Source organism: Oncorhynchus mykiss, chromosome 4, assembly GCF_057628025.1.
Source record: "Oncorhynchus mykiss isolate SJ-2025 chromosome 4, ASM5762802v1, whole genome shotgun sequence".
NCBI lineage: Eukaryota > Metazoa > Chordata > Actinopteri > Salmoniformes > Salmonidae > Oncorhynchus > Oncorhynchus mykiss.
In genome coordinates, this window is record NC_143025.1 from 5,392,863 (window position 1) to 5,416,481 (window position 23,619).

General features: G+C 48.1%; 1 protein-coding gene across 14 annotated transcripts in view; it reads right to left on the reverse strand.

Annotated features, from left to right (window-relative positions):
- Positions 1–23,619, reverse strand: part of cracr2b (calcium release activated channel regulator 2B) — a 48,716-nt gene that overhangs the window by 6,456 nt on the left and 18,641 nt on the right. For 5 of the 14 annotated variants that reach the window (XM_090230926.1, XM_036968655.2, XM_036968652.2 and 2 more), the window contains 10 exons: positions 19,959–20,146; positions 19,360–19,446; positions 18,154–18,208; positions 14,009–14,088; positions 13,691–13,820; positions 13,347–13,479; positions 9,098–9,179; positions 4,827–4,941; positions 4,273–4,380; positions 1,664–1,740 (listed from right to left, as the gene is read on the reverse strand). In XM_090230926.1, the coding sequence (XP_090087052.1) occupies positions 1,664–1,740; positions 4,273–4,380; positions 4,827–4,941; positions 9,098–9,179; positions 13,347–13,479; positions 13,691–13,820; positions 14,009–14,088; positions 18,154–18,208; positions 19,360–19,446; positions 19,959–20,146 (1,055 nt within the window). Of the gene's footprint in view, positions 1–1,663; positions 1,741–4,272; positions 4,381–4,826; positions 4,942–9,097; positions 9,180–13,346; positions 13,480–13,690; positions 13,821–14,008; positions 14,089–18,153; positions 18,209–19,359; positions 19,447–19,958; positions 20,147–23,619 lie in introns of those variants that run through there. The other 9 variants (XM_036968658.2, XM_036968657.2, XM_090230928.1 and 6 more) reach the window with 5 other exon arrangements.

Here is a 23,619-nt window from a genome sequence, read left to right on the forward strand (position 1 = left end):
TACCAGCTGTAATGATGTTACATACCATACCAGATGTAATGATGTTACATACCATACCAGCTGTAATGATGTTACATACCATACCAGCTGTAATGATGTCCTACATACCATACCAGCTGTAATGATGTTACATACCATACCAGCTGTAATGATGTCCTACATACCATACCAGCTGTAATGATGTTACATACCATACCAGCTGTAATGATGTTACATACCATACCAGCTGTAATGATGTTACATACCATACCAGCTGTAATGATGTTACATACCATACCAGCTGTAATGATGTTACATACCATACCAGCTGTAATTATGTTACATACCATACCAGCTGTAATGATGTTACATACCATACCAGCTGTAATTATGTTACATACCATACCAGCTGTAATGATGTTACATACCATACCAGCTGTAATGATGTTACATACCATACCAGCTGTAATGATGTTACATACCATACCAGCTGTAATGATGTTACATACCATACCAGCTGTAATTATGTCCTACATACCACACCAGCTGTAATGATGTCCTACATACCATACCAGCTGTAATTATGTTACATACCATACCAGCTGTAATGATGTCCTACATACCATACCAGCTGTAATTATGTTACATACCATACCAGCTGTAATGATGTTACATACCATACCAGCTGTAATGATGTCCTACATACCATACCAGCTGTAATGATGTTACATACCATACCAGCTGTAATGATGTTACATACCATACCAGCTGTAATGATGTTACATACCATACCAGCTGTAATGATGTTACATACCATACCAGCTGTAATGATGTTACATACCATACCAGCTGTAATGATGTTACATACCATACCAGTTGTAATGATGTTACATACCATACCAGCTGTAATTATGTTACATACCATACCAGCTGTAATGATGTTACATACCATACCAGCTGTAAATATGTTACATACCATACCAGCTGTAATTATGTTACATACAATACCAGCTGTAATGATGTCCTACATACCATACCAGCTGTAATTATGTTACATACCATACCAGCTGTAATTATGTTACATACCATACCAGCTGTAATGATGTTACATACCATACCAGCTGTAATGATGTCCTACATACCATACCAGCTGTAATTATGTTACATACCATACCAGCTGTAATGATGTTACATACCATACCAGCTGTAATGATGTTACATACCATACCAGCTGTAATGATGTTACATACCATACCAGCTGTAATGATGTTACATACCACACCAGTTGTAATTATGTTACATACCATACCAGCTGTAATGATGTCCTACATACCATACCAGCTGTAATTATGTTACATACCATACCAGCTGTAATGATGTTACATACCATACCAGCTGTAATGATGTTACATACCATACCAGCTGTAATGATGTTACATACCATACCAGCTGTAATGTCCTACATACCATACCAGCTGTAATTATGTTACATACCATACCAGCTGTAATGATGTCACATACCATACCAGCTGTAATGATGTCCTACATACCATACCAGCTGTAATGATGTTACATACCATACCAGCTGTAATGATGTTACATACCATACAGCTGTAATGATGTTACATACCATACCAGCTGTAATGATGTTACATACCATACCAGCTGTAATGATGTTACATACCATGCCAGCTGTGTCATCAGTTCCTCTATGTTGTATCCACTCCTTGCACTACACTCATAGAACACTGCATTGTCCTGCTGTAGAGAAAACCCAACAGGACACAACATCACTTCACGCCACACTACACCACACAACATCACCTCTCGCCACACTACACCACACAACATCACTTCACGCCACACAACAGGACACAACATCACCTCACACCACACTACACAACATCACCTCACACCACACTACACCACACAACATCACTTCACGCCACACTACACCACACACATCACCTCACGCCACACAACATCACCTCACGCCACACAACATCACCTCACGCCACACTACACCACACAACATCACCTCACGCCACACAACATCACCTCACGCCACACTACACCACACACATCACCTCACGCCACACAACATCACCTCACGCCACACCACATAACATCACCTCACGCCACACTACAGTACACAACATCACCTCACGCCACACTACACCACACAACATCACCTCATGCCACACCGCACAACATCACCTCACGCCACACTACACCACACCACCTCATGCCACACCACACTACACCACACAACATCACCTCACGCCACACTACACCACACCACCTCATGCCACACCACACTACACCACACCACACCATGCCACACCACACAACATCACATCACCTCACGCCACACACATAGTACACTAAACTAAATATAGAAGTACACAGTAGTTATAGTAGTACACGTAGTAAACTAAATATAGCAGTGCATAGTAGTTAAATTGTAGTAAACATAGTAAACTTGTAGTAAACCAATCTAAATATAAACTCAGCAAAAAGAGAAACGTCCTCTCACTGTCAACTGCGTTTATTTTCAGCAAACTTAACATGTGTAAATATTTGTATGAACATAACAAGATTCAACAACTGAGACATAAACCGAACAAGTTCCACAGACATGTGACTAACAGAAATGGTATAATGTGTCCCTGAACATAGTACTGCTGGGCAATGCTGTCAAAATCAAAAGTACCAGTCAGTATTTGTTGTGGCCACCAGCTGCATTAAGTACTGCAGTGCATCTCCTCCTCATGGACTGCACCAGATTTGCCAATTCTTGCTGTGAAATGTTACCCCACTCTTCCACCAAGGCACATGCAAGTTTCCCAGGACATTTCTGGGGGGATTGGTCCTAGCCCTCACCCTCCGATCCAACAGGTCCCAGACTTGCTCAATGGATTGAGATTCGGGCTCTTTGCTGGCCATCGCAGAACACTGACATTCCTGTCTTGGGGGAAATCACGCACAGAACAAGCAGTATGGCTGGTGGCATTGTCATGCTGGAGGGTCATGTCAGGATGAGCCTGCAGGAAGGGTACCACATGAGGGAGGATGTCTTCCCTGTAACGCACAGCGTTGAGATTGCCTGCAATGACAACAAGCTCAATCCGATGATGCTGTGACACAGCGCCCCAGACCATGACGGACCCTCCACCTCCAAATCGATCCCGCTCCAGAGTACAGGCCTCAGTATAACGCTCATTCCTTCGAAATGATTAACACGAATCCGACCATCACCCCTGGTTAGACAAAACCGTGACTCGTCAGTGAAGAGCACTTTTTGCTAGTCCTGTCTGGTCCAGCAACGGTGGGTTTGTGCCCATAGGCGACGTTGTTGCCGGTGATGTCTGGTGAGGATCTGCCTTACAACAGGCCTACAAGCCCTCAGTCCAGCCTCTCTCAGCCTATTGCAGACAGTCTGAGCACTGATGGATGGATTGTGTGTTCCTGGTGTAACTCGGGCAGTTGTTGTTGCCATCCTGTACCTGTCCCGCAGGTGTGATGTTGGGATGTACCGATCCTGTGCAGATGTTGTTACACGTGGTCTGCCACTGCGAGGACGATCAGCTGTCTGTCCTGTCTCCGTGTAGCGCTGTCTTATGCGTCTCACAATGCAGACATTGTAATTCATTGACCTGGCCACATCTGCAGTCCTCATGCCTCCTTGCAGCATGCCTAAGGCACATTCATGCAGATTAGTAGGGACCCTGGGCATCTTTCCTTTGGCGTTTTTCAGAGTCAGTAGAAAGGCCTCTTTAGTGTCCTAAGTTTTCATAACTGTGACCTTAATTGCCTACTGTCTGTAAGCTGTTAGTGTCTTAACGACCGTTCCACAGGTTCCGTTCCACGTTCATTAATTGTTTATGGTTCATTGAACAAGCATGGGAAACAGTGTTTAAACCCTTCACAATGAAGATCTGTGAAGATATTTGGATTTTTACTAATTATCTTTGAAAGACAGGGTCCTCTTTTTTTTCTGAGTTTATCACTGACCAGGGTTCGGGGTTCGTTCTATTTCAACTAAGGAAGTAAACTGTAATTCCGATACTTTTCAAATGGACTGAGTTGACGATGAGCTGTCCAATTGACCCCGACCCTGTTGTTGATGACTTTGCTTATGGAGCTACTGACTGACCTCTTGACCTCTTTCTCCTCAGGGTCCTGAAAAGGGGACTTTTCTTTTTTCGCTGAGTTTAGGTGAACATAGTAGTAAAAACAACCTCAGCCATTAGAAGTCCTGAAGACTCATCAGTCATCAGAATATAATCTTACCTCAGCCAATCGCTGTCCCTCTCTGGTGGTAACCTCCCTCTTCTGATCTTCTGATAAGTCCATTTTGTTTCCCAGCAGCATCAGGACCGCCCCCTCAGACATCCTTTCCTAGTACAGAAGAGGAGCAGGTTACTACCAGACATATTATATAATTAACATGTTACTATCAGACATATTATATAATTAACATGAAACTCATATTACCCAACGGCCTGTCACATGATGGGGTTGTATGCAAATTCATATTACCCAACAACCTGTCACATGATGGGGTTGTATGCAAATTCATATTACCCAACAACCTGTCACATGATGGGGTTGTATGCAAATTCATATAACCCAACAACCTGTCACATGATGGGGTTGTATGCAAATTCATATTTCCCAACAGCCTGTCACATGATGGGGTTGTATGCAAATTCATATTCCCCAACAACTTGTCACATGATGGGGTTGTGTGCAAATTCATATTTCCCAACAGCCTGTCACGTGATGGTGTTGTATGCAAAAAACTGCAATAATTTATTTGCCCCTTCACCTGTCCATTCACTCACCTGCACAAGGTCCATCCACCCTCTGACCGCGGAGAAGGAGGTGGAGTCAGTGATGTCATACATGGTGAGGATTCCATCAGCCTTGCGATAGTACTGCTGGGTAATGCTGCGGAACCTTGGACATGAAGAAAAGAAACAGGACAAAATGACTACACACACACACACAAACACACACAGACACACACACACACACACACACACAGACACACACAGACAGACACACACAGACACACAGAGACACACACAGAGACACACAGACACACACACACAGACACATAGAAACACACAGACACACACAGACACACACAGACACACACACAGAGACACACACACAGAGACACACACACACACACAGACACATAGACACACACAGACACACACAGACACACACAGACAGACACACACACAGACACACACAGACACACACACACAGACACACACAGACACACACACACAGACACACACACAGACACACACAGACACACACACACAGACACACACAGACACACACAGACAGACACACAGACAGACACACAGACACACACAGACACACAGACACACAGACACACACAGACACATAGACACACACAGACACAGAGACACACACAGACACACACAGACACACACACACAGACACACACACAGACACACACAGACACACACAGACAGACACACAGACAGACACACAGACAGACACACACAGACACACAGACACACAGACACACACAGACACATAGACACACACAGACACAGAGACACACACAGACACACACAGACACACACAGACACACACAGACACACAGACACACAGACACACAGACACACAGACACACACAGACACACACAGACACACAGACACAGACACACAGACACACAGACACACAGACACACACACACACAGACACACACAGACACAGACACACAGACACACACAGACACATAGACACACACAGACACACACAGACACACACAGACACACACAGACACACAGAGACACACAGACACACACAGACACACACAGACAGACACAGACACACACAGACAGACACAGACACACAGACACACACAGACACACACAGACACACAGACACACACAGACACACATACACACACAGACACACACAGACACACAGACACACACAGACACACACACAGACACACACACAGACACACAGACACACACACAGACACACACAGACACACACAGACACAGACCAGTGGCGGTTGGTGCCATTTAAGATGAGGGAGGATTAGTATATTTCATAAGCATTATTTGTATTAGAGCATATTGGATGACTCTCATTCATATTCCATTCACACAGGTCAATGTAACAGTGATAGCTTTAGGCTACTACATGATACTAACATTTTCCCTGTACCCATCATGTGGTTGCTACAACCTATTATATGAATTAAAGTTTACAACGTAGGAGCACACAGGCCGACAGACATATTAGTAATCAAGGTGGCAGACAGTGACACATTCAATATCGACTTGGACACTCTTACCTGCATCTAGTTGATCTAGGGTGTAATCATTAGTCCAACAGTTGCAAACGAGCGTTTCTATTGGACAAATTCAGGTATGTTTATCCCCGTTTTGTTCCATTTGAGAAATGTTTTTCAACAGAATCGGCGGAATGAATACACCCCCTGATCACACGCAAACACAGTTCATTTTCATAGCAGCCACACACAAACAGCATGATCCCTTTAATCATTATATAATTACTTCTCGCATCTACGCGCTCCCCTCCTCTCACCTTTTTCTCCTTCGCTTGTGGACTTCAATGCACAAACGCATCAGCTGTCTGTGGCCAGGCGTCAAAACCTTCATATCATAACCGCTACACACAGCCTACGTCATCGTCACCATATTAGCTAAAGTAACGTCATAGTCACCATGGATAATAGAACTACCGCATTGGTAAACCCGCTACATTCATGCAGTACAGTCAGTAAGCAGTTTAGCAGTTACACTGGCAATTAATTAATAAAACCAAAACCTTACCTTGACTTGGAAGTTCCAGTGTAGGATAGTCAGAGCCAGCTAGCTAACAAATAAAATCACATTTTATTGGTCACATACACATGGTTAGCAGATGCGAGTGTAGCGAAATGCTTGTGCTTCTAGTTCCGACAGTGCAGCAATATCTAACAAGTAATCTAACGATTCCCCAACAACTACCTGATACACATATCAGTATATGGATTAGCGACGGCCGAGCGACATAGGCAAGGTGCAGTAGATGGTATAAAATGCAGTATATACATAAGAGATGAGTAATGTAAGATATGTAAACATGATTAAAGCGGAATTATTTAAAGTGGCGTTGTTTAAAGTGACTAGTGATCCATTTATTAAAGTGTCCAGTGATCAGGTCTCTAATTTCAGGAAGCAGCCTCTCTGAGTTAGTGATGGCTGTTTAGCAGTCTGATGGCCTTGAGATAGAAGCTGTTTTTCAATCTCTCGGTCCCAGCTTTGATGCACCTGTACTGACCTCGTCTTCTGGATGGTAGTGGTGTGAAAGGGCAGTGGCTCGGGTGGTTGTTGTCCTTTTTGGCCTTTCCGTGACATCGGGTGCTGTAGGTGTCCTGGAGGGAAGGTAGTTTGACCCGGGTGAATGCGTTGTGCAGATCGCACCACCCTCTGGAGAGCCTTGCGGTTGAGGGCGGTGCAGCTGCCATACCAGGCCACGCTGTTGCGCCTTCTTTACCACGCTGTCTGTGTGGGTGGACCATATCAGTTTGTCTGTGATGTGTACGCCAGGAGCTTAAAACTCTCCAACTTCTCCACAACTGTCCCGTCGATGTGGATGGGGGCTGCTCCCTCTGCTGTTTCCTGAAGTCCACAATCATCTCCTTTGTTTTGTTGACATTGAGTCTGAGGTTGTTTTCCTGGCCCTCACCTCCTCCCTGTAGGCTGTCTCATCATTGTTGGTAATCAAGCCCACTACTGTTGTGTCATCTGCAAATTTGATGATTGAGTTGGAGGCGTGCATGGCCACGCAGTCGTAGGTGAACAGGGAGTACAGGAGGGGGCTGAGCACACACACACCATTTAGTTCAGTTATCTTTGCCTTCTTGGGTACAGGAACAATGGTAGCCATCTTGAAGGGACAACAGACTGGGATAGGGAGTGATTGAATATGTCCGTAAACACACCAGCCAGCTGGTCTGCGCATGCTCTGAGGAATGCAGCTAGGGATGCCGTCTGGGCCGGAAGACTTGCGAGAGTTAACATGTTTAAATGTTTTACTCACGTCAGCCACGGAGAAGGAGAGGGGGGGGGCAGTCCTTGTTAGTGGGCCGCGACGGTGGCACTGTACTATCATCAAAGTGGGCAAAGAAGGTGTTTAGTTTGTCTGGAAGCGTGACGTCGGTATCAGTGACGTGGCTGTTTTTGTAGTCCGTGATTTCCTGTAGACCCTGCCACATACGTCTCGTGTCTGAGCCGTTAAATTGCGACTGGACATAGCATCCCTCTCTGTTTGATAGCCTTAGCCCGCTAGCTAACATAGCATCCCTCTCTGTTTGATAGCCATAGCCCGCTAGCTAACATAGCATCCCTCTCTGTTTGATAGCCATAGCCAATTAGCTAACATAGCATCCCTCTTTGTTGGATAGCCATAGCCCGCTAGCTAACATAGCATCCCTCTCTGTTTTAGCCAGGTGTTTGAGTAGGCTAAACTAGCTAGCTGCATTCGCTAGCTAAGTAAATAAAAGTGAAAAAGATATACACAACGAAATATAGCTCTCTCTCTAGTTCTAACTACTCACCACATGTGCACACTGCAGTGCTAGCTAGCTGTAGCTTATGCTTTCAGTACTAGATTCATTATCTGATCCTTTGATTGGGTGGACAACATGTCAGCTCAGGCTGCAAGATCTCTGATAGGTTGGAGGACATCCTCCAGGAAGTTGTCATAAATACAGTAAAAGTCTATGGAACGGTGTGAGAACCATGAGCCTCCAAGGTTTTGTATTGAAGTCAATGTACCCAGAGGAGGACGGAAGCTAGCTGTCCTCCGGCTACACCATGGTGCTACCCTACAGAGTGCTGTTGAGGCTACTGTAGACCTTGTTTGCAAAACAGGGTTTTAATCAATTATTATTTACTATAGTTGTATCTAAATAAGATAACTTTTTGTTTCACATAATTTATTTTTCTGAAATTCACTGAGGAAGATTGTCCTCCCCTTCCTCCTCAGAGGAGCCTCCACTGACACACACACATACACACACACACACACACACACACACACACAAACCTCTCCTGTCCTGCAGTATCCCAGAGCTGAAGAGCGATGGTGGTGGAGCCCAGTGTCACAGCACGCATCTGGAAGTCGACACCTGCAGTTAACACACAGACCATTATACACACAGACAACTATATACACACAGACCACTATATACACACAGACCACTATATACACACAGACCACTCACACAGACCACTATTTACACACAGACCACTATATACACACAGACCACTCACATAGACCACTATATACACACAGACCACTATATAAAGAGAGGCCTGTAATATTCATCATAGGTACCCATCATAGGTACCCACTATGACAGATAAAATGAGATTTTTTTTTCTCCAGAAAATCACATTGTAGGATTTTTAATGAATTTATTTGCAAATTATGGTGGAAAATAAGTATCCCCTATTCCCCATGTAGTCCACTACCTCCACATGAGGACCACTACCTCCCCTATTCCCAATGTAGTCCACTCCCTCCCCTATTCCCCATGTAGTCCACTACCTCCCCATGTAGTCCACTACCTCCCCATGTAGTCCACTACCTCCCCTATTCCCCATGTAGTCCACTACCTCCCCTATTCCCCATGTAGTCCACTACCTCCCCTAGTCCCCATGTAGTCCACTCCCTCCCCTATTCCCCATGTAGTCCACTACCTCCCCATGTAATCCACTACCTCCACATGTAGTCCACTACCTCCCCTATTCCCCATGTAGTCCACTCCCTCCCCTATTCCCCATGTAGTCCATTCCCTCCTCTATTCCCCATGTAGTCCACTACCTCCCCATGTAATCCACTACCTCCCCTATTCCCCATGTAATCCACTACCTCCCCATGTAGTCCACTACCTCCCCTATTCCCCATGTAGTCCACTCCCTCCCCTATTCCCCATGTAGTCCACTACCTCCCCATGTAGTCCACTACCTCCCCTATTCCCCATGTAGTCCACTCCCTCCCCTATTCCCCATGTAGTCCACTCCCTCCCCTATTCCCCATGTAGTCCACTCCCTCCCCTATTCCCCAGGTAGTCCACTCCCTCCCCTATTCTCCATGTAGTCCACTACCTCCCCATGTAGTCCACTACCTCCCCATGTAGTCCACTACCTCCCCATGTAGTCCACTACCTCCACTATTACCCATGTAGTCCACTCCCTCCCCTATTCCCCATGTAGTCCACTCCCTCCCCTATTCCCCATGTAGTCCACTCCCTCCTCTAGTCCCCATGTAGTCCACTCCCTCCCCTATTCTCCATGTAGTCCACTCCCTCCCCTATTCCCCAGGTAGTCCACTACCTCCCCATGTAGTCCACTACCTCCCCATGTAGTCCACTACCTCCCCATGTAGTCCACTACCTCCCCATGTAGTCCACTACCTCCCCATGTAGTCCACCCCCTCCCCTATTCCCCATGTAGTCCACTCCCTCCCCTATTCCCCATGTAGTCCACTCCCTCCCCTATTCCCCATGTAGTCCAATCCCTCCCCTATTCCCCATGTAATCCACTACCTCCCCATGTAGTCCACTACCTCCCCATGTAGTCCACTACCTCCCCATGTAATCCACTACCTCCCCATGTAATCCACTACCTCCCATATTCCCCATGTAGTCCACTACCTCCCCATGTAGTCCACTCCCTCCCCTATTCCCCAGGTAGTCCACTCCCTCCCCTATTCTCCATGTAGTCCACTACCTCCCCATGTAGTCCACTACCTCCCCATGTAGTCCACTACCTCCCCATGTAGTCCACTACCTCCCCTATTCCCCATGTAGTCCACTCCCTCCCCATGTAGTCCACTCCCTCCCCTATTCCCCAGGTAGTCCACTCCCTCCCCTATTCTCCATGTAGTCCACTCCCTCCCCTATTCTCCATGTAGTCCACTCCCTCCCCTATTCCCCAGGTAGTCCACTACCTCCCCATGTAGTCCACTACCTCCCCATGTAGTCAACTCCCTCCCCTATTCCCCAGGTAGTCCACTCCCTCCCCTATTCTCCATGTAGTCCACCCCCTCCCCTATTCCCCATGTAGTCCACTCCCTCCCCTATTCCCCATGTAGTCCACTCCCTCCCCTATTCCCCATGTAGTCCAATCCCTCCCCTATTGCCCATCTAATCCACTACCTCCCCATGTAGTCCACTACCTCCCCATGTAATCCACTACCTCCCCATGTAATCCACTACCTCCCATATTCCCCATGTAGTCCACTACCTCCCCATGTAGTCCACTCCCTCCCCTATTCCCATGTAGTCCACTCCCTCCTCTATTCCCCATGTAGTCCACTCCCTCCCCTATTCCCCATGTAATCCACTACCTCCCTATGTAGTCCACTACCTCCCCATGTAGTCCACTACCTCCCCATGTAGTCCACTACCTCCCCATGTAGTCCACTACCTCCCCATGTAGTCCACTACCTCCCCTATTCCCCATGTAGTCCACTACCTCCCCTATTCCCCATGTAGTCCACTCCCTCCCCTATTCCCCATGTAGTCCACTCCCTCCCCTATTCCCCATGTAGTCCACTCCCTCCCCTATTCCCCATGTAGTCCACTCCCTCCCCTATTCCCCATGTAGTCCACTACCTCCCCTATTCCCCATGTAGTCCACTCCCTCCCCTATTCCCCATGTAGTCCACTCCCTCCCCTATTCCCCATGTAGTCCACACCCTCCCCTATTCCCCATGTAGTCCACTCCCTCCCCTATTCCCCATGTAGTCCACTCCCTCCCCAATTGCCCATGTAGTCCACTCCCTCCCCAATTCCCCATGTAGTCCACTCCCTCCCCAATTGCCCATGTAGTCCACTCCCTCCCCAATTGCCCATGTAGTTCACTCCCTCCCCAATTCCCCATGTAGTCCACTCCCTCCCCTATTCCCCATGTAGTCCACTCCCTCCCCTATTCCCCATGTAGTCCACTCCCTCCCCAATTGCCCATGTAGTCCACTCCCTCCCCAATTGCCCATGTAGTCCACTCCCTCCCCTATTCCCCATGTAGTCCACTCCCTCCCCAATTGCCCATGTAGTCCACTCCCTCCCCTATTCCCCATGTAGTCCACTCCCTCCCCTATTCCCCATGTAGTCCACTCCCTCCCCAATTGCCCATGTAGTCCACTCCCTCCCCAATTGCCCATGTAGTCCACTCCCTCCCCTATTCCCCATGTAGTCCACTCCCTCCCCTATTCCCCATGTAGTCCACTCCCTCCCCAATTGCCCATGTAGTCCACTACCTCCCCTATTCCCCATGTAGTCCACTCCCTCCTCTATTCCCCATGTAGTCCACACCCTCCCCTATTCCCCATGTAGTCCACTACCTCTAAATTGTTATATGCTTTAAATTCCTGGATGTCGTAATCATTCCAGCTTTTCATCTAGTACATTTCTCTGCATGATATTGAGGAAGTGAATCGTCTTCGACAACAGCTGATAATCGGCTGAGGGGAACGTGCTGTACCAAAATGAAGGAATGGTGGCAACAACACACTCTCAAAATTAGTGAGTCTAGTATGTTGATATTTGTTGCTTACATCGGCAGGGTAGCCTAGTGGTTAGAGCGTTGGACTAGTAACCGAAAGGTTGCAAGTTCATATCCCCGAGCTGACAAGGTACAAATCTGTCTTTCTGCCCCTGAACAGGCAGTTAACCCACTGTTCCTAGGCAGTCATTGAAAATAAGAATTTGTTCTTAACTGACTTGCCTGGTTAAATAAAGGTAAAAAAAAATTAAAAATTACTAAAGAGTATGCTATAAATAGTATGTAGTAAGCGAGACAGATTTTGGACATGACCACTTTCTTACCCACAGTAGTACCCAGTGTGTTATTGGGTCTAACTCTCTTACCCACAGTAGTACCCAGTGTGTTATTGGGTCTAACTCTCTTACCCACAGTAGTACCCAGTGTGTTATTGGGTCTAACTCTCTTACCCACAGTAGTACCCAGTCTGTTATTGGGTCTAACTCGCTTACCCACAGTAGTACCCAGTCTGTTATTGGGTCTAACTCTCTTACCCACAGTAGTACCCAGTGTGTTATTGGGTCTAACTCTCTTACCCACAGTAGTACCCAGTCTGTTATTGGGTCTAAATCTCTTACCCACAGTAGTACCCAGTGTGTTATTGGGTCTAACTCTCTTACCCACAGTAGTACCCAGTGTGTTATTGGGTCTAAATCTCTTACCCACAGTAGTACCCAGTGTGTTATTGGGTCTAACTCTCTTACCCACAGTAATACCCAGTGTGTTATTGGGTCTAACTCTCTTACCCACAGTAGTACCCAGTGTGTTGGGGAAGTGTCCATTGCAGTAGTGGTGGATGAAGGAGCTTTTGCCCACTCCCGAGTTCCCCAAAAACACCACCTTGAATACCCTCTGAGGGTGGGTGCTGGTCAGTCTGGCCTGTAGAGGAAGGAGCAGATGGGGGGGGGGGGGGGGTGGTATGCGACGTTATTCAGTTGGTCTGTCTAAATTCTCAGTCGTAACGTAAGTATGTCCCAGACCTTCCATCGTGGTTATACAGAATGCAAATGTCCTGCAAATGTCCTATATTTGCATATATCTCTCTCTCGCTCTCTCTGAAAGGTGATTCCACTTGAAGAGTCCACAGTACCTGTATTGCTTCAGTCCGTCCATTATCGTCACAGCTGTGTTCTCCGAATGCCTGTCTTCTCTTGGACGAGTTACATGGTATCCCATCTGAAGCCTGCTCCAGCTCTGATTGGCTGAAAGAGCTCAGCTGTCTTAGTAAATCAACGGGACAGAACATTAGTTACTTCCTTAGGTCAATTATACTTAGTTACTATAAAACAGTCATAATAACTTAAGTTATTATAACTGTTAGTTCCATCTTAAAACTTCATTAAAAATAGACTAAGCCTGCGGCCTGCACAGCATACGGTTTAGTGGCTGAATCATGGATGAAACAAACCTTTCGATTGGCTTGTCTTGCAGTATGTAGTTCCCTATCACTGAGCCTTTCTTCCGCAGAGGCTTCCTGACATTAGGAGGCTGAACATGATGGCAGAGAAACCAGAATGAAAAAACTAAAAATGGATATAGGTGTTGTTTATTCGGGCACCAAAATGGTGATGTAACAACATTTATGTGGTCAAAAAGACATTAAAATATCAACACATGAACATGTTTACAAAATAGATAACAGGTAAATACCCAGATATTTCATTTTATGGAGTTCTCAAGTACATTTTTTAATTGCGTAAAAGCATTGTGTAAAGTGCAACAATTTACCGTCCACTCAGTTTACTAAACTCTAGTTAAATAATCGTCTCGTGAATATCGCCTGTTTCAAATGAAATCGCACTGCTAGATTACAATGAGGTTAAGGATCATTTTTTTTTGCACATTGCTTTTGCACTAGGAAAATGTCCCGTCCCCTCCCGTCCCGTCCCGTCCCCTCCCCTCCCGTCTCCTCCCGTCCCCTCCAGTCCCCTCCCCTCCCGTCCCCTCCCCTCCCATCCCCTCCCGTCTCCTCCCCTCCCATCCCCTCCCGTCCCCTCCCCTCCCGTCCCCTCCCGTCCCCTCCCGTCCCGTCCCCTCCCCTCCCGTCCCCTCCCGTCCCGTCCCCTCCCCTCCCGTCCCGTCCCCTCCCGTCCCATCCCGTCCCGTCCCGTCCCATCCCCTCCCCTCCCCGATGCAGTTGTTTATTTTACAAGAACTTCCTGTGTTTTCAATACTTTGTTCCTTTTATTAAATAAAAAATAACAAAAACGTTTGATCAAGAAAGATGAAAGTGCTACCTTGGAATCTACAGACCATTAAAGATACAGTATTATGGGATGCATATTTCTCACCTTCAAAATAACATTGTTCAAAAAAAATACTCAAACTCAACAACAACAACAAAAATCTATAAAATGCTGTTTACCTCAGAAACAGCGATTCCCTTTGCGTTGAAACAGACTTGGAGGTACCAGTCACACAACATTAACCTTCATTATGGCCCAGAGGTTTTTCCTTTACAATGTAACGTGATCTGACCAAGGAAGATCTCATCTGCTCACAGCCTCTCTCAAAACATACGCCAAAAAACAGTGACTCTGAAATATCATCACAGTTACAAATATTACCCAGTACTAGAGATTCCGTCTACAAAACATAGGTATGGTTCAGTAGTGGTAGTAGGGGTGTGTCCAGGGAGAACTAACATGGTTCAGTAGTGGTAGTAGGGGTGTGTCCAGGGAGAACAAACATGGTTCAGTAGGGGTAGTAGGGGTGTGTCCAGGGAGAACTAGCATGGTTCAGTAGGGGTGTGTCCAGGGAGAACTAGCATGGGTCAGTAGGGGTGTGTCCAGGGAGAAGTAGTGTGGTTCAGTAGGGGTGTGTCCAGGGAGAAGTAGTGTGGTTCAGTAGGGGTGTGTCCAGGGAGAACTAGCACGGTTCAGTAGGGGTGTGTCCAGGGAGAACTAGCATGGTTCAGTAGGGGTGTGTCCAGGGAGAACTAGCATGGTTCAGTAGGGGTGTGTCCAGGGAGAACTAGCATGGTTCAGTAGGGGTGTGTCCAGGGAGAAGTAGTGTGGTTCAGTAGGGGTAGTAGGGGTGTGTCCAGGGAGAACTAGCATGGTTCAGTAGGGGTGTGTCCAGGGAGAACTAACATGGTTCAGTAGGGGTGTGTCCAGGGAGAACTAGCATGGTTCAGTAGGGGTAGTAGGGTTGTGTCCAGGGAGAACTAACATGGTTCAGTAGGGGTGTGTCCAGGGAGAACTAGCATGGTTCAGTAGGGGTAGTAGGGGTGTGTCCAGGGAGAACTAAAATGGTTAATTAGGGGCGTGTCCAGGGAGAACTAGCATGGTTCAGTAGGGGCGTGTCCAGGGAGAACTAGCATGGTTCAGTAGGGGTGTGCCCAGGGAGAACTAGCACGGTTCAGTAGGGGTGTGTCCAGGGAGAACTAGCATGGTTCAGTAGGGGTGTGTCCAGGGAGAACTAGCATGGTTCAGTAGGGGTGTGCCCAGGGAGAACTAGCACGGTTCAGTAGGGGTGTGTCCAGGGAGAACTAGCATGGTTCAGTTGGGGTAGTAGGGGTGTGTCCAGGGAGAACTAGCATGGTTCAGTAGGGGTAGTAGGGGTGTGTCCAGGGAGAACTAACATGGTTCAGTAGGGGTAGTAGGGGTGTGTCCAGGGAGAACTAGCATGGTTCAGTAGGGGTAGTAGGGGTGTGTCCAGGGAGAACTAGCATGGTTCAGTAGGGGTGTGTCCAGGGAGAACTAGCACGGTTCAGTAGGGGTGTGTCCAGGGAGAACTAGCATGGGTCAGTAGGGGTGTGTCCAGGGAGAAGTAGTGTGGTTCAGTAGGGGTGTGTCCAGGGAGAACTAGCATGGTTCAGTAGGGGTGTGTCCAGGGAGAACTAGCACGGTTCAGTAGGGGTGTGTCCAGGGAGAACTAGCATGGTTCAGTAGGGGTAGTAGGGGTGTGTCCAGGGAGAACTAACATGGTTCAGTAGGGGTGTGTCCAGGGAGAACTAGCATGGTTCAGTAGGGGTGTGTCCAGGGAGAACTAACATGGTTGAGTAGGGGTAGTAGGGGTGTGTCCAGGGAGAACTAACATGGTTCAGTAGGGGTAGTAGGGGTGTGTCCAGGGAGAACTAACATGGTTCAGTAGTGGTAGTAGGGGTGTGTCCAGGGAGAACTAACATGGTTCAGTAGGGGTGTGTCCAGGGAGAACTAATGTGGTTCAGTAGGGGTAGTAGGGGTGTGTCCAGGGAGAACTAGTGTGGTTCAGTAGGGGTGTGTCCAGGGAGAACTAGCATGGTTCAGTAGGGGTGTGTCCAGGGAGAACTAGCATGGTTCAGTAGGGGTAGTAGGGGTGTGTCCAGGGAGAACTAGTGTGGTTCAGTAGGGGTGTGTCCAGGGAGAACTAGCATGGTTCAGTAGGGGTGTGTCCAGGGAGAACTAGCATGGTTCAGTAGGGGTTGTAGGGGTGTGTCCAGGGAGAACTAGCATGGTTCAGTAGGGGTAGTAGGGGTGTGTCCAGGGAGAACTAGTGTGGTTCAGTAGGGGTGTGTCCAGGGAGAACTAGCATGGTTCAATAGGGGTGTGTCCAGGGAGAACTAACATGGTTCAGTAGGGGTGTGTCCAGGGAGAACTAGCATGGTTCAGTAGGGGTTGTAGGGGTGTGTCCAGGGAGAACTAGCATGGTTCAGTAGGGGTGTGTCCAGGGAGAACTAACATGGTTCAGTTGGGGAGTGTCCAGGGAGAACTAGCACGGTTCAGTTGGGGAGTGTCCAGGGAGAACTAGCATGGTTCAGTAGGGGTGTGTCCAGGGAGAACTAGCACGGTTCAGTAGGGGTGTGTCCAGGGAGAACTAGCATGGTTCAGTAGGGATTGTAGGGGTGTGTCCAGGGAGAACTAGCGTGGTTCAGTAGGGGTGTGTCCAGGGAGAACTAGCATGGTTCAGTAGGGGTTGTAGGGGTGTGTCCAGGGAGAACTAGCATGGTTCAATAGGGGTGTGTCCAGGGAGAACTAACATGGTTCAGTAGGGGTGTGTCCAGGGAGAACTAGCATGGTTCAGTAGGGGTGTGTCCAGGGAGAACTAGCATGGTTCAGTAGGGGTTGTAGGGGTGTGTCCAGGGAGAACTAGCATGGTTCAATAGGGGTGTGTCCAGGGAGAACTAACATGGTTCAGTTGGGGTGTGTCCAGGGAGAACTAGCATGGTTCAGTAGGGGTGTGTCCAGGGAGAACTAGCATGGTTCAGTAGGGGCGTGTCCAGGGAGAACTAGCACGGTTCAGTAGGGGAGTGTCCAGGGAGAACTAGCACGGTTCAGTAGGGGTAGTAGGGGCGTGTCCAGGGAGAACTAGCATGGTTCAGTAGGGGGTAGTGGGGGTGTGTCCAGGGAGAACTAGCATGGTTCAGTAGGGGTAGTAGGGGCGTGTCCAGGGAGAACTAGCATGGTTCAGTTGGGGTAGTAGGGGCGTGTCCAGGGGGTGGAGCCCCGTATAGTGACAGTGGGAGTTTGGGAGTGGTGATGGTGGGACAGACTGGTGGAGATGAGGGGAGACGAGGAGAGACGAGGAGAGAAGAGGAGAGACGAGGAGAGAGCGTCGGTGACCAACACTGACCCTCTTCTGGGACTGATGTGTGTCTTTCTCATCTCTCAGACGTTTGTTCATATCCCTGAGAGGATAAACAAATCAGAAACAAACACATACAGTAAGCACTTCATAAACAACAAATGTGATTTGCTCTCCAATAAACAAACTGGTAACCCGCTGACAGACAGACAGGCAGACATGCAGGCAGACCACAGGCAGTCAAACACAGACAGACAGACACAGACGATAGGCAGGCAGACAGACGATAGGCAGGCAGACAGACGATAGGCAGGCAGGCAGACGATAGGCAGGCAGGCAGACAATAGGCAGGCAGGCAGGCAGACGATATGCAGGCAGGCAGACAGACGACAGGCAGGCAGGCAGACAGACGACAGGCAGGCAAGCAGACGACAGGCAGGCAGGCAAGCAGACGACAGGCAGGCAGGCAGACAGACGACAGACAGGCAGACAGACGACAGACGATAGGCAGGCAGACAGACGACAGGCAGGCAGACAGAGACGATAGGCAGGCAGGCAGACGATAGGCAGGCAGGCGATAAGCAGGCAGGCAGACGACAGGCAGGCAGGCAGACGACAGGCAGGCAGGCAGACGACAGGCAGGCAGGCAGACGAAAGGCAGGCAGGCAGACAGATGACAGGCAAGCAGACGACAGGCAGGCAGACAGACAGACGACAGGCAGGCAGACAGACGATAGGCAGGCAGACAGACAGACGATAGGCAGGCAGACAGACAGACGATAGGCAGGCAGAAAGACGACAGGCAGGCAGACAGACAGACGATAGGCAGGCAGAAAGACGACAGGCAGGCAGACAGACAGACGACAGGCGGGCAGACAGACAGACGACAGGCGGGCAGACAGACAGACGATAGGCGGGCAGACAGACAGACGACAGGCAGGCAGACAGACAGACGATAGGCAGGCAGGCAGACAGACACGACAGGCAGGCAGACAGACGACAGGCAGGCAGAAAGACGATAGGCAGGAAGGCAGACAGACGATAGGCAGGCAGGCAGACGATAGGCAGGCAGACAGACAGAAGACAGGCAGGCAGACAGATGATAGGCAGGCAGGCAGACGAAAGACAGGCAGGCAGGCAGACGACAGGCAGGCAGGCAGACAGACAGACGACAGGCAGGCAGACAGACAGACGACAGGCAGACAGACAGACGACAGGCAGGCAGAAAGACGACAGGCAGGCAGACAGACAGACCTCAGTAACTCCAACTGCCTCTGCAGACTGTCTTTTTCTTTCTGCATGTTCTTGGAGACCTTGAGCACAGTCCTAGAGAGAAACACACTGTGACAATCTCAATGCAAAGGTTGTGGGTTCAATTTCCATAACGATCACGTACACAGACAAAAAATATATTTTCAAGCGTACCGTGTCAACAACACAAATATAAACATGTTCAGAGAATATGGCAAAGCACGTAGGAGTTAGCCATCCCCTCTCCGACCTCTCTCTCTCCCTCCCTTCCCTCTCTGCCCCCCCCCTCTCCCCTCTCCTCCCTCCCTTCTCTGCTCCCCCCTCTCTTCCCCATCTCTCCCCCGTCCCTCCCCTCTCTGCTCCCTCCCTCCCCTCTCTGCTCCCTCACCCCTCCCTCCCTCCTGGCTCCCTCAGTATCCCTCCCTCCTCCCTACCTCTTCCCCTACCTCCCCCCCTCTCCTCTCTCCTCCCTCCCTTCTCTGCTCCCCCCTCTCTTCCCCATCTCTCCCCCGTCCCTCCCCTCTCTGCTCCCTCCCTCCCCTCTCTGCTCCCTCACCCCTCCCTCCCTCCTGGCTCCCTCAGTATCCCTCCCTCCTCCCTACCTCTCTCTGCTCCTCTCCTCCTGGGCAGTGTTTGACTGAAGGAACTTTAACTGTTTCAGGGCTTTCTGTAGCTCCTCCCGGCTGGTCTCTAGCTGCTCCTGGAGCTGTATGTTCAGACTGTGGAGCTTCTGATTCTGCACCCTGATGTCTGCCTGCTCATAGCCCAGCGCCTGGATACGAGCCTCCAGCTGGGGGGGGGGGGAGAAGATGAAGCTGAAACAGGATGACTGAATGGATCGCTTACTCATATCAACATACAGTTGAAGTCAGAAGTTTACATACACTTAGGTTGGAGTCATTAAAACTCGTTTTTCAACCCCTACACAAATTTCTTGTTAACAAACTATAGTTTTGGCAAGTCGGTTAGGCCATCTACTTTGTGCGTGACACAAGTCATTTTTCCAACAATTGTTTACAGACAGATTATTTCACTTACAATTCACTGTATCACAAATCCAATGGGTCAGAAGTTTACATACACAAAGTTGACTGCGCCTTTAAACATCTTGGAAAATTCCAGAAAACTATGTCATGGCTTTCGAAGCTTCTGATAAGCTAATTGACATTTGAGTCAATTAGAGGTGTACCTGTGGATGTATTTCAAGGCCTACCTTCAAATTCAGTGCCTCTTTGCTTGACATCATGGGAAAATCAAAAGAAATCAGCCAAGACCTCAGAAGAAAAAATGTAGACCTCCACAAGTCTGGTTCATCTTGGGAGCAATTTCCAAACACCTGAAGGTACCACATTCATCTATACAAACAATAGTAAACAAGTATAAACCCCATGGGACCACGCAGCCGTCATACCGCTCAGGAAGGAGACGCGTTCTGTCTCCTAGAGATGAACGTACTTTGGTGCGAAAAGTGCAAATCAATCCCAGAACAACAGCAAAGGATCTTGTGAAGATGCTGGAGGAAGCAGGTACAAAAGTATCTATATCCACAGTAAAAAGAGTCCAATATCGACAGAACCTGACCATCCGTGAAGCACGGGGGTGGCAGCAACAAGTTGTGGGGATGCTTTGCTGCAGGAGGGACTGGTACACGTCACAAAATGGATGGCTTCATGAGAAAGGAAAATGATGTCAATATATTGAAGCAACATCAAGACATCAGTTACAGCTTGGTTGCAAATGGGTCTTCCAAATGGACAATGACCCCAAGCATAGTTCCAAAGTTGTGGCAAAATGGCAACCTCTTGAAGCTAGGGGGCACTATTTTTATACAACGTTCCCAAAGTAAACTGCCTATTTCTCATGACCAGATGCTAGAATATGCATATAATTGACAGATTAAGATAGAAAACACTCTAAAGTTTCCAAAACTGTAAAAATATTGTCTGTGAGTATAACAGAACTGATATTGCAGGCGAAAGCCTGAGGATAATCCAATCAGGAAGTGCCTCTTATTTTGACATTTCTGTGTTCCTATGCGTGCCTGTCCTTCATTTAAAGGGATATCAACCAGATTCCTTTTTCTGTGGCTTCCCTAAGGTGTCAACAGTCTTTAGACATAGTTTCAGGCTTTTATTTTGAAAAATGAGCGTGAAGGATCACATTGCGTAAGTGGAGAGGTGGGGGCTCTCAGAGTGAGTTGGTGCGCAATTGAGTAAACCGGCCATTGTTCCTCCCACTGTTATTGAAAAAGCTACACACTCGGTTGATATATTATCGAATATATATTTTAAAAACGACCTGAGCAATGATTATAAAAAACGTTTGACATGTTTCTGTGGACATTATGAAGACTATTTGGAATTTCCATCTGCGTTGTCGTGACCGCTCTTTCCTGTGGATTTCGGAACATAACGCGACAAACAAACGTCGGTATTTTGGGTATAAAAATAATCTTTATGGAACAAACGGAACATTTGCTGTCTAACTGGGAGTCTCGTGAGTGAAAACATCCGAAGATCATCAAAGGTAAACGGTTCATTTGATTGCTTTTCTGATTTTCGTGACCAAGCTTCCTGATGCTAAGTGTACATAATGCTATGCTAGGCTATCGATAAACTTACACAAACGCTTGGATTGCTTTCGCTGTAAAGCATAATCTCAAAAATCTGAGACGACAGGGTGATTAACAAAAGGCTAAGCTGTGTTTCAAAATATTGCACTTGTGATTTCATGAATATGAATATTTTCTAGTAATATTATTTGACTGTTGCTATTCAGCGGTTGCAGACGGTAATGATGCCGCTACAGGGTAGATTGGTAGCGTCAAGAAGTTAAGGACAACAAAGTCAAGGTATTGGAGTGGCCATCACAAAGCCCTGACCTCAATCCTATAGAAAATGTGTGTGCAGAACCAAAAAAGCATGTGCAAACAAGGAGGCCTACAAACCTGACTCAGTTACACCAGCTCTGTCAGGAGGAACGGGCCAAAATTCACCCAACTTATTGTGGGAAGCTTGTGGAAGGCAACCCGAAACATTTGACCCAAGTTAAACAATATAAAGGCAATGCTACCAAATACTAATTGAGTTTATGTAAATTTCTGACCCGCTCGGAATGTGATGAAAGAAATAAAAGCTGAAATAAATCATTCTCTACAATTATTCGGACATTTCACATTCTTAAAATAAAGTGATGATCCTAACTGACCTAAGACAGGGAATTTTTACTAGGATTAAATGTCAGGAATTGTGAAAATCTGAGTTTAAATGTATTTGGCGAAAGTGAATGTAAACTTCAGACTTCACCTGTATATATAACACTAATACATTACCAAACAAACTCTTTAATCCCTCAGCCCATCCCACCTATCACCATAGACCACCCCCTCAGCCCATCCCACCTATCACCATAGACCACCCCCTCAGCCCATCCCACCTATCACCATAGACCACCCCCTCAGCCCATCCCACCTAAACACCATAGACCACCCCCTCAGCCCATCCCACCTATCACCATAGACCACCCCCTCAGCCCATCCCACCTAAACACCATAGACCACCCCCTCAGCCCATCCCACCTATCACCATAGACCACCCCCTCAGCCCATCCCACCTATCACCATAGACCACCCCCTCAGCCCATCCCACCTAAACACCATAGACCACCCCCTCAGCCCATCCCACCTATCACCATAGACCACCCCCTCAGCCCATCCCACCTATCACCATAGACCACCCCCTCGGCCAATCCCACCTATCACCATAGACCACCCCCTCGGCCCATCCCACCTATCACCATAGACCACCCCCTCAGCCCATCCCACCTATCACCATAGACCACCCCCTCAGCCCATCCCACCTAAACACCATAGACCACCCCCTCGGCCCATCCCACCTATCACCATAGACCACCCCCTCGGCCCATCCCACCTATCACCATAGACCACCCCTTCAGCCCATCCCACCTATCACCATAGACCACCCCCTCGGCCCATCCAACCTATCACCATAGACCACCCCCTCAGCCCATCCCACCTATCACCATAGACCACCCCCTCGGCCCATCCCACCTATCACCATAGACCACCCCCTCGGCCCATCCCACCTAACACCATAGACCACCCCCTCGGCCCATCCCACCTATCACCATAGACCACCCCCTCGGCCCATCCCACCTATCACCATAGACCACCCCCTCAGCCCATCCCACCTATCACCATAGACCACCCCCTCAGCCCATCCCACCTATCACCATAGACCACCC